Source organism: Plutella xylostella, chromosome 30, assembly GCF_932276165.1.
Source record: "Plutella xylostella chromosome 30, ilPluXylo3.1, whole genome shotgun sequence".
Lineage (NCBI taxonomy): Eukaryota > Metazoa > Arthropoda > Insecta > Lepidoptera > Plutellidae > Plutella > Plutella xylostella.
Genome location: NC_064010.1, coordinates 3731672 through 3749730, shown reverse-complemented (window position 1 = coordinate 3749730; position 18059 = coordinate 3731672). Strand labels below are relative to the sequence as shown.

Sequence of the window (18059 nt, the reverse complement as noted above, 5' to 3'; positions counted from 1 at the left end):
TGGAACTAACAAATTTGCCTTACATTTTGACAGTGACAGTAGACGATACTGTTCTTTTTCCATGTTTGTGTAGCGTCGAAAATAGTATCGAATCCTGTGATAGGCGCTCTGGTTCATAATCTTCTATTTACTTCGTAGGCACTCATCACTTTTATATAGTTTTAGGCAGGCCTATTTACTAGATTTTTATTGTTATTATTATGGGAAATCCTAAATACCTGTTTTTCCCCTACAGGGCTACATGGTACACACTCCACTTCGAATGATCTCCCTATCGCTCAAGTCCAAAGACATGCAAGCCAAGTACAACAAGCCTGAGGAAATGCCGGCCTACAGGAACCTGCTGCTGTGCATGGTCAAACTTATACACGCTGACCCTATGCTGATGTTGAGTGTGAGTATTATTGTTTACTACACTTACGTGCAATGAAAACGTTTTGTTTACATTCATTGACGTTCCATTTCACTCACTGGAACTTTTTCATTGCTCGTGAGTGTATTTATTTGCACATATTTTACACTCATATGAGATTAATGATTTAAAAAAAATACTATAAAGGATGCCTTATTGCAAAAATGATGAATAATTTTGTGTCAAACTACCTTTGAATGAAAAGTTCTTATAACGAAGATTTTATTAGGTACTCATCCATACTTTGGTTGATCATCCTTTATAGAGTTGTCGCAATGGAAGGCATTTTCACCGCAGTCACATTTGACGACATATCCATAAAAAAAACCTTGTACATAGTATAATAGTGTTCGACTTTTCTAAAAAGGACGTATGTTTTCAGAACCCGGGTCGCTCGGGTGTTGAGATCCAGTCGTCAACCACTGAGCTCATCAATGGACTTGTCTCATTAGTTCACCAGACCGGCATGGGAGAGATATCACAGGTATAAATTATAGGTTGTTTTTATAAATTCACGAATTAGCCAAATTTGTAGGGTATAATTTGTTTGGATTGACCCCCTGAGTCCTTTTGGCTTAGAATACCGCTTTTGCAACACCCTGTGTACTTCACCCGTAATGATCTACTGCAGGATAATTATGAATTTCCTCCTTGACTGGAGGGTTATGGCCATATTCTCCACGCTTGGCAGCCGGTTGGATAGTATAACACAGCTGAAAAAATTAACACCAAAGATCCGAGTACAAATTATAGGCTCTTCCACCACTGAGGTCCTTTCTTGAATTAGTTTGGTTAGAAAAATTGTGTCTTTATTCATTGTTACAATGGTTGTCATTAGGTTGAACTTAAAACAGTTTGACAGCAAACAAAATGCGAACAGTGTGTTGCCTAGTTTTTTAATATGACTCACCATCTTGCTCGTATATTATTAATCTAAGTATTAACATAATGATTGCAGGAAGCGATGGACGCTCTATTAGCACTTCACACGCCCGACCGCGTCCACATGTGGAACCCGGACGCGCCGCTCAACACGTTCTGGGACATCAGGTAACGAATAAGCTACTTTCATGCCTCTTTTCAGGCAATTGTCACCTTCTTTCAAATCTCTGATGTTTTTTTTTGCATTTAAGATGAAGGAAAGATAATTATTCTATAGGTGAAAATTACTACCTACTTTCAGAGCATGAGTGAGGATGGTTTTTACTAAAATTCAAGAAAAGCAATTCTCCCTAGAGACAAAATGGCCCACTTTCATATCTCTTTTAAGACAAATCTACCTTACTAGTAGTAAATTAGTTAATAATTGCTGTTCCCGCGCGCTTCGCTTCGCCTCAAAAAGTTTTCCCGTGGGAATTCCGGGATAAAAAGTAGCCTATGTTCTTTCCCAGGGTCTAGACCGTATGTATACCAAATTTCATTCAAATCCGTTCAGTAGTTTTGGCGTGAAAGAGTAGCAGATAGACAGACAGACAGACAGACACAGTTACTTTCGCATTTATAATATTAGTTAGGACTAGTTAGGATGAATGAAAGCAATTATCCCTAGGGAAGAAAATACCCAATATCACAGCTCTTATCTTTTCAGAGCATCACAAAATAGTCTTAGCTACTTTCAGAGCGTAACCTGAACTATATTTTTCCCCACCAGCTCGCAAGTCCTCTACAACATCAGCCAGAAGCTAATCCAGCGTCAGATCTCTCAAATAACTTATACCTAATTCATTTATGACGAACGAAAGCATTTTTCCCTAGGACTGGGAACACTCAATTTCACACCTCTTTTCAGTTATCCATACGAGACTGGTTTATTATTCGTTTACCCACATAACAATATATTACACCTACTTTGAAACCATTCATCACATATAATTTTCCCCACCACCAGCTCGCAAGTCCTCTACAACATCAGCCAGAAGCTGATTCAGCGTCAGATCTGCAACTACCGCGCCGTGCTGCGCTGGCTCCGAGACATCCTGACGTGCCGCAACGAGTTCCTGCACAAGCACAAGGATTACGCCAACGTGGGGTCCAGTATACCTATCTGCAGGCAGGCGCATATCAAACTAGAGGTACTTTGTTGGTCTAGGGGCGAAAATGAGACATTTAATTCCTGATTGGAAAATATATTTTTTTCAAATAGTTTTAAGGCAATTCGTACCTATTTTCAGAGCATGAGTGATAAAATAGCAAATTGTTACCCAAGGGCTGAAACTGGCTTATTTAGCGCCAGCCAGCGGTACACACTGTGCATTGTGCATTTAAGTACCAGAAAAGCAAACATAAAAAAACACGAATAACAGTAATTGGTGGTAAACCACGAATTCGTCAATACGTCGTCGCTCCTCTATCCCTAAATCTCTACAATCATTACACCTCCCAAATCCATAACTACAAACAGCTCATTCCTCCGCAGGTCGTCTTCTTCATGTGCCTGTGGTCCATAGACACGGACGTGGTCCTGGTCGCCATGTCGTGTTTCGCGCTGCTCTGTCAGGAAGCCGATATTCGGTGCGGAGCCGACGAGTTGACGGCGCAATGTCTGCTGCCGAACTACCAAGTGTTCCAAGAGATCGCTCACACGGCGACTGTGTTGACTACAGGTACGTAGTTTAGACGGTAGATGGCGTTATTCCGTTGTTTTTGATAAAATATTGCTAGTTAATTTTTTGATAATAGTTGAAGGTTCCGTTAACAAATTCCTTTGGGTTACTAAATGGACAACATTTCATTTTCTTTACCCTATATTTTTATTAGCTATTCGGAAAGATTATAGAAAATTAGTGGACCCGTATTTTTTTATTTTGTATATACATTAATTTTTGCATGTTATTTTTAACTTTAAAGTTAATTATTTTAAAACCGGAAGTGACGTCACATATTAGGCTCAGTTTTTATTTTTGTCTATTGCCTGAGTTTCGAAAAAAAACATAAATGACACTGACAAGTGACATTTAAACTTTGTTTACATGCCAACCAACAAATGGGTCATTTTCAAATGACATTGATATTTCTGATGATGGAAAGTAGGTACTTATCATGTAAAAAAATAAGCAGAAGCATTTTTTCAGCTGTGTAGGCGGTGGCATGCTCTGGGACATATTATATAGAGGTCATCTCTTAATAAAAAATAAAAAAAATAGTGATGATGACCTTCCGACCGATTTCGGCCATGGCGACTGCCATCGACTCCTAACTTACTGTGACGCCTGAGGCGCACCAGCGCCAAAACCTAATTCTGGCGCTGGTGCACCTTAAGATAGTACGAAAGTGTCAGAACAGAATTAATGAAAATGACCCAAATAAACAACAACGTCACGATAAAACGTCAACGTCAATCAAAAATGAAAGTGACAGTTACTTTGTTTTTAAATCTATGGGCTTTGATCATCAAAATGCATCGCACCTGATGCATGACGTCATCAGCACTTTTTTACTATTTTATGAGTTTCTCGAAAATGATACATCCAAAAAATACAAAAACATTTTTTTTGTGGCCTTTAGAGTTAAATCTCGAAATGGTTTTTGATTTATAGCAGCTTTAGTTTTTTGAAATGTTGTCCATTCTCTTTTGAAGTATTTTTTCTTAGGCGCATAATACGCAATAAAAGTTTAAACATTATGCAATGAACTATAAACAAATCGAGCCATGTATTATGAATGTATGATATCTTAAATTTGAATATGAATATTTACATTGCAAGCAGCCACCCAGGATATGGCCAGAGGATGTTTTTATAAGAATATACACAGTAAGTAAATTAGTATATAATAGTCTCCAAACCGATTTTTTTCCTTCAACCAACAACTAAGTGCCTCGATAAAACAAAATAACTATCATCATCATTATTTACGTTTTTAATGATTAGACAATGGACAGAGTTGGTACTTTGCTGAAGTTTTGTGAGGAAGAATACTTGTAAGTATCCAATGTGACAGATACACTTTTTTTTAATAATAGAGATGTACAAATCCACTGTATGCTGGTAGTGCGATCGTATTGTTAGATTTATAATAAAGTGGTTCTGTTTGAATAGGTTCAGCGGCGCTACAGAAGCGTATAATGGCGTTGCTGAGGAAGATCGAGCACTGCGTCAACGGAGTTCAGCCCGTGTGGGAGGAGACCTTCCGGTGTTGGTGAGTGTGCTTTGTTAAAAGTGGGAGTGGTGTAATAAGTGTAGACGTAGTTATACGAGAAATCCTTTAAATTTTAAATACAACAGGATTTCTTGTGTAGCCCTTCGAAGAACAATGGAGCAAGATACAACCGTAGTTTCACGAATCAAATAGAAATCACTGTATGTTTTGACAAGTCACTAGAAAAAGTGATGTTTTTCTGTTAGAAATAGTTATATAGGATACAAAGCCCCTACTGTATAAAATATGCCTAGATAGCATTAGGTACTTAAAATAAAATGTAGAACAAGTTATGTAATTCATGGCAATAGCGTGGGTGCCATTAAAGAGGTGGCATTAGTTGTACTTTTTCTTCATGAATACGGGCTACGCACGCATAAAAACGAGACGATTTCGCTTCGCCTTTGAACAGCGAATGGGAAGGAGACGTTTTTACGACACCCCGTCGTATCGTGTTTATGTGTGCGAAGCCCTTCTCTTCTCTAAACAAAGCAATTTATTATTTTACAGAGAGGGGCACAACAGTTCAATAGCTAAAACTTTCTATAACTTTTATATGAGTGTTTTATTTTGGGGGGTTTTCATGATCATCATCATTATCAGTCCGTATGCCCACTGCTGCATAATAAGCCTCTTCCCTATCACGCCATCTCTTCCGGTTCTGTGCGAGTCTAGAGCAGTGTCTGCCGGCCACCTTAACAATGTTGTTGCAATGTCATCAGACATTGGGGGGTTTTAGCGTTGTTTATGTTATACGGGACTTATAAAAACTTCAACATTCCCAGGGACTCCCTCTGCAAGCTCCTCCAGAAGTACCCCAAAGGGCAGGGCGAGAGGGCGGACGAGTGCCAGCTGGAGGCGCTGCACCGCGCCGCCGCCAAGCGCCGCGTCAGCCACCACGCCAGCAGCGACCACGACTTCGAGGTACCACACCACTGTGAAATGTGCAGCTTTAAAAAATGCTAAAGTAGCAGATTTTATGTGTATTCCTATCAAAACACAAATTTAGTGCTCCGTACAGAATTAATCACAAGGTTGAGATTACCACACCAGCAGTGCCAAGACTTCGAGGTACCACACGAGTGTGAAATATGTCATTATCTAGCCACTCGCTCTGCTAGTTACCACACGAGTGTGAAATGTGTCATTGTCTAGCCACTCGCTCTGCTAGTTGCTCCAGAAGTACCCCAAAGGGCAGGGCGAGAGGGCGGACGAGTGCCAGCTGGAGGCGCTGCACCGCGCCGCCGCCAAGCGCCGCGTCAGCCACCACGCCAGCAGCGACCACGACTTCGAGGTACCATACGACTGTGAAATGTGCAGCTGTAGAAAATGCTAAGAGACTTTATGTTATCTAAACGCAATAATAATAGGTATTCTGAATGTTCAACTTTTTGACACCAACAACGCGTCAGCCACCACGCCAGCAGCGACCACGACTTCGAGGTACCACACGACTGTGAAATGTGCAGCTGTAGAAAATGCTAAGAGACTTTATGTTATCTAAACGCAATAATAATAGGTATTCTGAATGTTCAACTTTTTGACACCAACAACGCGTCAGCCACCACGCCAGCAGCGACCACGACTTCGAGGTACCACACGACTGTGAAATGTGCAGCTATAGAAAATGCCTAAGAGACTTTATGTTATCAAAACGCAATATGCTGAATTACCTTTATGTCACCAACAACGCGTCAGCCACCACGCCAGCAGCGACTACGACTTCGAGGTACGATGAGGTATTTCACGAGTGTGAAATATGCAGCTTTAGAAAATCAGATGCACATAAGGATGATACACATCCACTTTGTGTCTATCTAGCCACTCGCTCCGCTAGTTGCTCCAGAAGTACCCTAAAAGACTTCGAGGTACGACACGATTGTGAAATATGCAGCTATAGAAGATCAGATGGACATAACGATGACACACATCCACTTTGTGTCATTATCTAGACGCTCGCTCTGCAAGTTGCTACAGAAGTGCCCTTAAGGCCAGGGCGAGAGGGCGACTTCGAGAGACGAAATGTGACGACTTGTATTTTCGAGTGAAATACGCAGTTTTAAATTCTGAAGCAAATTATGAATAATTTTTCGGCAAAAATAGATGTTATTGGGTTTCTGGTTTGCAATTTGCAAAGCTATATTAGAATGAAAAGTGTTCTGCACTACACATTATAGTAATGTACGAAGCATATAAGATTTAGGGGTGCTAATATAAATTTTCATCATAGCTGTAAACTAATTATACAGAAATTAAACAAAATTGCATTAATATTTCTTAAATACATACCAGCACTTCACAAACTAAACCATACCTTTTCCTATACCCAGATCCAGGAGTGGGCGAATATAACGTCGTTCTTATGCGCCCTCGGTGGCGTGTGTCTGCAGCGGAGACCCTCCAATATGTGGCCCGTGCTACACGCACATGGTAAGATGTTTGAAGTATTACATAATAATGTTAATGCGAAAGACCACCTTCATTCCACTCGAGAGAAACAGGTGCACACTTACACCCCCACAGATAATAGAATAGAATAATAGAATGGAATAGACCACCTTCATACATACATACATATGCTCACGAATGTAATCCCCGAAGGGGTAATACCACCTTCAAACGTTAGAAAACGGAGTTATGTTTGTTAAGATGCCGTTCGTAAATAAAATTGAAATATGTGACTTGCTTAAAGCTGTCAAACGCCTAATAAATATGTAAAGGAATAAAAATATTGCTACATTTATGAAAGAACTATTTAGAGAAATCTCAAAAAACTATTGTAAATGTAATTTGAAACGTTATAGCCACAATAATATTTATGATCATGGTGTTCTCGTATTTCAGATTCCAAGAAGTATAATTTGGCGAACAGTTCCCAAGAAGTACAATACTGCCCAGTGACACAGTAAGTTATAAATACTTATTTTGTGTGAACGATACTCTTTTATGGTAACGAGGTTTAACGGAGCAGGAAGTAGTATAAGACTCGTGTGTTTCCGGATAAAACCGAAACCTATTCCCGAGCTCGTGGTTTACACTAAAACCTAACTACTAAAATGTGTATAAAAAAATATGCCTAAATGGGATTCGAACTCGAGACCTTCAGCACTATGTATATAGCCAGACCAACTAGACTAACAGTAATTCTCCCTCCATAATTTGTAAATTTGCATGGATTCTAAATGTAATCAAAAAAGTTGCACGTTCTGTATAGTGCAAAGAGAACTACAATATTTATTTATGTAACACCATTTTTATCTACCCATATTTACAATAAATTAATTTTTATGTAATCTTATCATTATCTCCCAGATTCATCGGCCAACTCCTCCGCCTCCTCCTCTGCAGTAATGAGCGGTTCGGAGCTCAAATACAGAGCCACGTGAAGGAGCTGGTCGGGAATGAGATGTCCCCGGCGCTGTACCCGATACTGTTTGATCAGATTAAAGCTATTGTAGACAAGTTCTTCGATCAGCAGCAGCAGGTTAGTTTATCTTCGTATCATGTCGGGGTCACCAGTTAGCTATTCTATACAGGCCGTTGCTAAAGTGGTATACTAAGGCGAAAGGGGTCAATCTGAACAACTTTTTCTCTACGACTTTTGACTGCACTTCTTTCGGCTTAGTATACCACTTTTGCAACACCCTGTATAGGAGGGATGGGCGGAGTTAGCGCAGATACAGAGCCACGTGAAGGAGCTGGTCGGGAATGAGGTGTCCCCTGCGCTGTACCCGATACTGTTCGACCAGATCAAGGCCATTGTGGACAAGTTCTTCGATCAGCAGCAACAGGTTGGTTTATCTTCGTATCATGTCGGGGTCACCAGTTAAACAGTCAGAATAGTTGACGCTATTCTGACTGGCTATACTTTATACGCCGGTGAAAAATCCTTAGACACACTCTAGTATCGATGACTGCTCAGGGTGCGGTTGTGTTGTTGCTAAAGTGGTATACTAAGCCGAAAGGGGTCAATCTGTACAACTTTTGTTCTACGACTTTTGACTACGCCCTTTTTGGCTTAGTATACCAGTTTTGCAACACGCTGTATAGAGGGGATGGGTGAAGTAAGCAGATATAGAGCCACGTGAAGGAGCTGGTCGGGAATGAGATGTCCCCGGCGCTGTACCCGATACTGTTCGACCAAATTAAAGCTATTGTGGACAAGTTCTTCGATCAACAGCAGAGGTTAGTTTATCATGTCGGGGTCACCAGTTTGCCAAGTATGTATTGAAAAAGCCATTCATGGTACAATCTACTAGGCATTTATAATGGAAACGTGATGTCGCAAGCTCTGTACCCTATACTGTTCAGGCCGAACAGGTAATTTAACTTCTTGTTGTTGTTCTTAACGTATCAGTGACAAACAGTACCACAGTGTACCTAGTGGTGTATTAACCGTTGAGAATAGTTTGTGACTGCTCAGGGTGCGGTTGTATATGGAGATCCTCTCCATCCATGGGTAAAGTAAGCAGATACAGAGCCACGTGAAGGAGCTGGTCGGGAATGAGATGTCCCCCGCTCTGTACCCGATACTGTTCGAGCAGATCAACGCCATTGTGGACAAGTTTTTTGATCAGCAGCAACAGGTTAGTTAATCTTCTTGTACATATCATGTTGGGGTCACCAGTTAGCTATTCTTTACAGGCTGTTGCTAAAGTGGTATACTAAGGCAAAATGGGTCAATCTGAACAACTTTTGTTCTACGACTTTTGACTACACCCCCTTTCTGCTTAGTATAGCGCTTATGCAATACCCTGTATAGAGGGGATGGGGGGAGTAAGCAGATACAGAGTCACATCAAGGAGCTGGTCGGAAATGAGATGTCCCCGGCGCTGTACCCGATACTGTTCGACCAGATCAAGGCCATTGTGGACAAGTTCTTCGATCAGCAGCAACAGTTTGGTTTATCTTCGTATCATGTCGGGGTCACCAGTTTGCCAAGTAATGTTATAATCATCAATAATACCAGATTGTGTGTAGGGTTTGTCAACGTGGTGAAGCGTTCAATCGGTGAGAATAGTCCGTGTCAGTCTCTGACTGTTTAGGGTGCACCGTACGGACATAATGTTACCCCCAAATTCATAGGCCTTATTGTAATTTTTGGGAAGGTTTACAAATGACATTAAAATGAAAATGACTTTACTCCAACAATAAGCGTCAGTACTCTTATGGTGATAAGAATAAGACCTAAGTCAAAGTGAACTTCGACGACGACGTTGTGTATAAAACTCATTGGCGAAATAGATGTCCGTTTATTCATTTTTGGCTTTCTTGCGTCGCCTTAATTGTAAGTCGAAATCGCAAGTAACCCAACCAATGCATTTACACTGTTATAATAATTCGCATAAGAGCTTTACCTGATTGTACTTACTAATCACTAACCCCCTCCATTTTCCCCCCAGGTGATGCTAACAGACATAAACACGCAATTCGTGGAGCACACAATCTTCATAATGAAGAGTATACTCGACAACAAGCGCAGCGGGCAGCCCTCCGAGCATCTCAGTACTACGAGTATTGAGGGACTCATGCTGGCTATAGTCAGGTGAGTGTCAGAGGGGTCAGGTTTTGTGGGCCCAGACTGTACTTGTTATAAGCGGCGTTAAGTGCTATTGCGCCTGAAGGTGCGAAATGACATGGAAATAGATTTTTGTGTTACTTCTGTGTACGTGAAGTGAATGTACTTACTTATCTATTTATTTTTATTGAGGAAACTAGCTAATTAATAAAATTAATCATTGTCCTCTACAGATACGTCCGGCACCTCGACATGACAGTATTATCGGTGCACATAAAAACTAAGCTGTGCCAAGTTGTGGAGGCTATGATGAGACGACGAGACGACTTAGCTTTTAGACAGGTACGCGGTTATTAAATATAGCTGTTCCCGCGCGCTTCGCTTCGCCTTAAAAAGTTTTCCCGTGGGAATTCCGGGATAAAAAGTAGCCTATGTTCTTTCCCAGGGTCTATAACGTATGTATACCAAATTTCATTCAAATCCGTTCAGTAGTTTTGGCGTGAAAGAGTAACAGACAGACAGACAGACAGACAGACAGACAGACACAGTTACTTTCGCATTTATAATATTAGTTAGGATTTATTCCTCAAACCGTGTTACCGTGGCTTGATGAGTGAGGATCAGCCAGTCAGTTTACCCAGTTAGCCAGGCTTTATCGTGGCTTTTCCTGAATAAAGTAGAAGCTTATGATTATTTCAAGAAACGTCACTATTTATCAAAATTGGTTTACTATTGGAATAACATAAGAGTGATTAACAATCGCATTCATAATGATTTCTGTTTCAGGATTAGAGAAAATAGATAGCAAATTTCAAATGACAACAAAAGAAATTTTAACGTTTTATGTATTTCTTTGTCTACAGGAAATGAAATTCCGAAACAAAATGGTGGAATACGTGACGGACTGGGTCCTCGGCACGAGTCACCAGATCGCGCCGCCGCTGCGGGCCGATGCCACCTCTATTACCAGGTGCACAGAGTTCTTTTTAGATAAACCCTTAACCCGACTTCTTAATTCCATTGTGAATAAAGTTCACGTGTTTTACTGTATTAAAAATTGCCTCTGAATTCGGGTGTTACAAGCAAACATAAACATGAAAAATTAATTTAATTCTGACTACTTTCGTGTCTGTATTTCTTCTTACACATACATTTTACCTTATGTTATGCCAAAGCGAAACATAGACCCTAACGCCTTCAATAGCGTAATGTAGTTTTAAAACCAAAACAAGTAAAAACCACTTTGAACCCCTCATTTTCATCGTACTTGGTAAGATCATACCCAGGGATTAGTTGTTGACTTTTGACACATCTATCAAGAATTTAATATGAAGATGACGTATGATTGATGAACTAATCCCTTGTTATGATCTAACCGAGTATGATGAAACTGGGGCTTACACTTATAACTTTACTCAAGAGCAGTTGTAACAAAGTTAAGCGGTAGTGTGATGTACCTTCTCAGGGAGCTGGACCAGGCCTGTATGGAGGCTGTAGCCGCGCTGCTGAAGGGCCTCCCACTACAACCTGAAGAGAGCGACCGAGGAGACCTGATGGAGGCGAAAAGCCAACTTTTCTTGAAGTGAGTTGGAAATTTTATGAATGCATGTTTTACACTTGAGTGTACTTTATACTGGGCTAGGTTAGTATGGAGGCGGTGGCCGCGCCGCTGAAGGGCCTCCCACTACAGCCTGAAGAGAGTGACAGAGGAAACCTGATGAATTCTTGAAGTATGTTGTAAATTTTATGATTGCATTTTTTATACATGAGTAATGAGTATAGGAGATTTTGTGAGGGTTTCGGCGTGATTCCATGATGAAAATTATGCAATTTCTCATCACCAGAACTGTTTGTCGACGAAATGATTTACTTATTCTCGTTTGATAGAATGAGAAAATTATAAATACACATATTATAAAATCTCCCCAAACTTCGATTCGTCAAAACAGCATGTAAACCACGAACCAATTTAAAGGCACTTTTAATAGACATATGATGATTTTACAAATGGCTACACATTTTTTAATTTATTTCAGATACTTCACCCTATTCATGAACCTGCTAAACGACTGCAACGAGGTGGAGATAGCTGAAGGACCGGGGCGGCTCGAGACGCTAAGAAACGCGACTATCCAGGCCATGTCCAACTTACTCAGCGCTAATATAGACTCCGGACTAATGCATAGTATTGGTAAGTTTATTGTTGCACATTTTACATTTGTCCCACATTAGGCACAGTGGGTGTGTTACTCGGGTGTAGGTTGTGTGTCGTATGTATTGATTAAATATTCGGATTTGTATTATCAGATTGTGTTGGTTTAGTGCAGTGTCATCATCGGTAGTTTAGTATATTTGTCAGAGCTTTTACCATCCCAAATACTCTTCGACTCTTATCTTATACTGTGACTTTTAGGTAAACTTCTGAAAAACTGCTTTAAAAATGCCTTGTATATCTAATACCTATATCTGTTTTGTCAACTAATTTTTATGTAGCTATAGCTGTATGTCACCGCTGGGGAAATACCTCACCGTGTTGTATTTTTTTTAATTTATACTTTATTGCACAATTTACAATAATAATAATGTACAATCAGGTGGACTTAATGCTAAAAGCATTTTCTGCCAGTCATCCTGCAGTCTGTATGTTGACTATACTATAACAGACTAACCTCTTTTCCCCCCAGACCTGGGCTATCACCGTGACCTCCAGACCCGCGCAGCCTTCATGGAAGTACTCACTAAGATCCTGCAGCAAGGCACAGAGTTTGACACGTTAGCCGAGACGGTGTTGGCCGATAGATTCGAACAGTTGGTGCAGCTGCTGACTATGATCTCTGATAAGGTAGGCAAAAGAGTTTAGAATTTATACTTGCATATGGTATTTCCGCTACTTTTTGATTTCAAAGACGGAGCTGAAATGGGTCCTTTGTCAACATTACATGTATAACTTAGCAAGGTATTATATTTATTTCTTGAAAAAAGAATGATATAGATTATTTGACCGTTACATAATACTTGACTGCAATAAAGTTGTAATAAAACAGTATTTCAAATAATATAATATGATCTACGAGTAATTACTAATGACTATTGTTTTATTAATCCCCAACCCTGTTATTCATAAAACAAGTCATTGTACGTTTTAGCTATTGAACTGTTTTGTCACTCTCACGCATAGAACTTAGTGTTCTTGAACAGGGTAAGATTTTAATCTCCTCTCCATTGCTTCCAGGGTGAACTCCCCATAGCGATGGCTCTAGCCAGCGTGGTGAGCACGTCGCAGATGGACGAGCTGGCTCGCGTGCTGGTCACGCTGTTCGACGCCAAACATCTGCTGGCGCCGCTGCTGTGGAACATCTTCTATAGGGAGGTTGAGGTAGGAGTAACCCCTAGAAAAGTTATAGGACGTTTTAGCTATTGAACAATTTAGCACATCTAGGTATGGAACCCGTCAACCCGCAGTGGACCAGCGTGGTGGGAAATGGTCCAAGCTTAGGAAGGCAGTTTAGACCTTGGGGATATGCACAAAGGTGCCACTTGAGAGAGCCAGGTGCAGGTACTTACACCCCCACAGAGAATAGAATAGAATAGCTATTGAACAACAAAATTGACACTCTCTGGCAAAGGGCAAATTGTTCATCGACAGGACGTGTATAAGGTAATTTTAAGTGCCTGTTTTAAAATGTTTTTAACTGTAACATAGTTAAGATAGTTTAACAGATAGTACCCGAAGGATGGCAAAAATATCGTTCCTAATATGTACCACATCGTTCCTGATATCCAATGTAATAAACATAACACTGACGTATATTTTGTAAAGCAATTAAGTTTCTTACCCCGTAAAGCATTGCAATACAACAACCTTATATCCCTCTAATTTTTTTTTTGTAATTTTAATTGACAAGTTCAATAAAAGAAACACCACAAATACAAAATATATTTATTTGACCCATTTTCACACACATTTTACAAATACACAAGTCAGTAAAAACACAGGTATATTAAGAAGTTCGCTCAATATAAGTTCTTAGGTAATCCAGGAATGTGATTTTTACGTTTTTTATTCCACCTAAACTAGGTCTAGGTCTAGCCTCTACTATAGGAGGAAAACTGTCACTGAATCTTCACCCCTCCGACTCTCCAACATATTTTATACCACAAGTTCCGCCACACTAAATGCTCACCCCTTAGGTTTCGGACCACATCTAATTATTTAAATTAAATTGTATTATTTCTACCAAAAGTGCATATCTGCAACACAAAATACCCTTAGGTTTCGTACTACATACGTATTTTATAAATTTTCACTATAAGTGCAATATCCGTCAAACTAAATCCTCACCTCCCGCAGGTATCAGACTGCATGCAGACTCTCTTCCGAGGCAACTCGCTCGGCAGCAAGATCATGGCGTTCTGCTTCAAGATCTACGGCGCGGCGTACCTGCAGAGCCTTCTCGAGCCTTTCATCACGTCGCTACTGGACCAGGTGGCGGTCGAGCCTACGCTGAGCTTTGAGGTGGATCCGGCTAGGTGAGTTTCTATTTGATAGATAGAAAAAAAATATTACTTTGTTATTGTCAAACTTTTGAATTCTCAATTTGAAATTGCATTATTGCTACAGGAGGTCTTCATCTGCAGCAAACTTCTAGCTGATGTACTTGTAATACGGCATCCTGGTATATGAATAATATATGCAATAATAGAAATAAAAATATATTTTTTAGCTCGGTTTGAACCATCTTATATAACCCCCCAGTCTTAATCCATGACTTGTTGCCTAAAATGGATGCATTTATTTCACTAACATGAATTATTTTATTAAATACGTGTATTCCCTTTCTACCTACAGATTAGACGCAGGGCAAGACATAGAAGTGAACCGGTCCAACCTCATCTCACTGACTCAAGAGGTGTTTACGCGGATCGTCAGCTCCGCGGACCGATTCCCGCCACAACTACGTAGCATGTGCCACTGTCTGTACCAGGTACGTGCATTGGAAACGGAAGTATATGTGAACGGAAGTTACGGTGTCGTTGCTATACTGCAAAAGTCAGTTTTACAGGATTTTTACCGAATAATATAATTAAGTATGATTGCTGTCAGTATCAACTAAAGTTTTTCTTTCTGTCTTTCTTTCTTTCTAATGAATGTGAAAAGTGAAATAGTATCGAACTGTTAAATCCTTTTTAGCTATATACATATCGAGATACCTAATTGATTTTTATAGTACCTAAGTATATCGACGTTATCATTATCTACTGTAGACTATGATTTTTATCAACCACTAAAAATGATGGTGATAATTTCATTTATAAGAACTGTTTTATGGCGTTTAAATGGCCATTTGATTAGGTTATTGAAGGTCTTGATGAAGGGATTATGATGATATTATGCAATACATGATTGAGTATTGAGTATTACTGAAGTGACTAGCTAACCGCACCATGAAAACCAATACGGTGTAAATATTTCATTAGAATGATCTGTAAATTAAATTATTTTAATCTTTTGTATCGGAGGCCTAGACTCACTTTGGGTCGCTGAGCCTAAGTAAGTAGTAAGTATATGAAATTAAATAAAACCTTTTACCGCCAGGTCCTCAGTAAGAGGTTCGCACAGTTCCCGCAGACGAGCGTCGGCGCTGTCGGCACCGTGCTTTTCCTCAGGTTCATCAATCCTGCTATTGGTGAGTCACACTCCACTATAATTCCTCATTATTGTTAGCCAATTAATCATCTTTATTAGGCCTAAAGGGAGCTGGACAGTGATCCACGCTTCGTTAGACAGAGTCTGATCGCTCTGTGTTTAAATAACAACAAATATGATTAAAAGAGAGGTCTTTTCATATAGTTTGAATTTCCCGCTATAATTTATTTATTTATTTATTTAATTCTTTATTGCACAGATATAAAATAAATGTACAAAAGGTGGGCTTAATGCTAAGAGCATTTTCTACCATTTTCTATAATGTTATTTATTAAAAAATATACACAATGCCTTGACCTAAAGAATCATTTTTTTCCTTTGGACGTAACTCTTTGGGCCACCCGGTATACACTACACATAAATCAAGTCTAGTAGCATCAGTAGCCTTGTGTATTATAATAAATAGATAATAACACTATTGAATAAAGAAACAACATGTATATTACGTCGTATTCATGAGTGCGAATACCTATTGGAAAGAGCATTTAAACTACTATTAAAGCGATATCTGTCACTCAATTTTCATAATATATTTTATTCTCATCCGCTTTACCCGACTACTACTATAGTGAACCTTACTACATCTGACTCACAATTGCATATCTAAAATTCCCAATATTTTCCCCCAGTATCACCCCAAGAAATGGGCATAACCTCTCGCTCCGTGCCGGCACAAGTCAAGCGAGGGCTGATGCTGATGTCCAAGATCCTGCAGAACATCGCCAACCACGTGCTCTTCAGCAAGGAGCAGCACATGCTGCCGTTCAACCACCTGCTGCGGACGCACTTCGAGATCGCGCGCCGGTCAGTGCGATACGAGACGATATGAATTTTAGGAATTTGTACACATACAATACTATAATACAAACCTAACTAGTATTTCCCTAACCGTAAAGAGCCGTAAAAGCCATAAATCTCAACCCTGCATTCCCTAAAGCTTGGAGAGCCGAGCGTAGCGCGGCGATCCTAACCTTACCGGCATTTTCTAAACCCTAAAGAGCCGAGCGAAGCGAGGCCTTATAAACCAACCCCGCATTTCCTAATCTTGAGAGCCGAGCAAGGTAATACAAACTTCGGCATTTCCTAAACCGTAAAGAACCGAGCGAAGCGAGGCCATACATCTCAAGCCAGCATTCCCGAAAGCCTAACCTTATCGGCATTTTCTAAACCCTAAAGAGCCAAGCGAAGCGAGGCTATTCACACCGACCCCGTATTTCCAAAAACCTAGAGTGCCGAGCTAAGCGAGGCAGCACAAACATAACCGGGATTCCCTAAACCGTAAATAGCTGAGCGGCAGCCGTAAATAGGCGAGGCCATACATCTCAATCCTGCATATTCTGAAGCTTATAGAACTGAGCGAAGCGAGGCAATAAAGCTTAAGTCGCACTTTCCAAATCACAAAGAGTCGAGCGAAGCGAGGCCATACAAACTTGCCCACATTTCTTAAAATGTAAATATCTGAGCAAAGAGAGGCAGTACAAATAAAAACTGGCATTTCGAAAAACCCTAAGGAGGCCAGCGTAGCGATGCCAAACACGTTAAACCCGCATTTCCTAACACTTAAAACACGATGATCAAGTTATATTAAACTTTATGACTTTCCACACAGGTTCTTCATCCAAATAGCGTCGGACTGCGAGAGCGTGGACCAGGCGTCGCACTCCATGTCCTTCATCAGCGATGCTAATGTGTTGGCGCTGCATCGGCTGCTGTGGAACCACCAGGTTTGTTGGCTATTTTTTTATTGGCTTCACGGCTTGCGACCTATCACGTACTAATGTGTAGAAAAATTTACTACCCCGTCAGGGTAATCCCAAATGTTTTATGCCCAAGTATACTTGAGCATAAAACATTATGTATTTTTACCTTTATATATATAGTACCCTACGAACGATAGGGTGTAGACGAATGTACTAAAATTTATTAGTTATATATAGTTATATAACGCATCGTTTTCACGATACGAAGGTCGAGAATGGAAAACCAGCATTTCTCCACTTTTGATAGGTGTTCCTATGCAGAAAAAAGTACATATTTTTAAATCTTTTATTTTCCTGACCACGGATTTGTTCGAGACACAATCGACTTTATTTCCATATTACTTATACACGTTATGCAACTGACCTTTACTCTTTCAGGAGCGTATAGGCGACTACCTGTCGTGCAGCCGCGACCACAAGGCGGTGGGGCGGCGTCCGTTCGACAAGATGGCGACGTTGCTGGCGTACCTAGGGCCACCGGAGCATAAGCCGCTGGACTCACAGTAAGTACGCTTTTGACAAAAC

The 18059-nt window shown here is 40.3% G+C and overlaps 1 protein-coding gene across 1 annotated transcript in view; it reads left to right on the top strand.

The window, feature by feature from the left end:
- LOC105382399 (neurofibromin) overlaps positions 1-18059 on the top strand; it is a 64418-nt gene that overhangs the window by 19161 nt on the left and 27198 nt on the right. The window contains exons 12-35 of the mRNA XM_048631901.1: positions 236-394; positions 795-896; positions 1371-1462; positions 2301-2484; positions 2829-3015; positions 4120-4164; positions 4450-4549; positions 5335-5473; positions 6880-6979; positions 7394-7454; positions 7862-8033; positions 9952-10094; positions 10301-10409; positions 10931-11037; positions 11515-11649; positions 12104-12258; positions 12752-12909; positions 13300-13443; positions 14419-14597; positions 14917-15052; positions 15664-15754; positions 16404-16578; positions 17384-17498; positions 17913-18037. Of these exons, the coding sequence (XP_048487858.1) occupies positions 236-394; positions 795-896; positions 1371-1462; positions 2301-2484; positions 2829-3015; positions 4120-4164; positions 4450-4549; positions 5335-5473; positions 6880-6979; positions 7394-7454; positions 7862-8033; positions 9952-10094; positions 10301-10409; positions 10931-11037; positions 11515-11649; positions 12104-12258; positions 12752-12909; positions 13300-13443; positions 14419-14597; positions 14917-15052; positions 15664-15754; positions 16404-16578; positions 17384-17498; positions 17913-18037 (3113 nt within the window). The remainder of the gene's footprint in view (positions 1-235; positions 395-794; positions 897-1370; positions 1463-2300; positions 2485-2828; positions 3016-4119; positions 4165-4449; positions 4550-5334; positions 5474-6879; positions 6980-7393; positions 7455-7861; positions 8034-9951; positions 10095-10300; positions 10410-10930; positions 11038-11514; positions 11650-12103; positions 12259-12751; positions 12910-13299; positions 13444-14418; positions 14598-14916; positions 15053-15663; positions 15755-16403; positions 16579-17383; positions 17499-17912; positions 18038-18059) is intronic.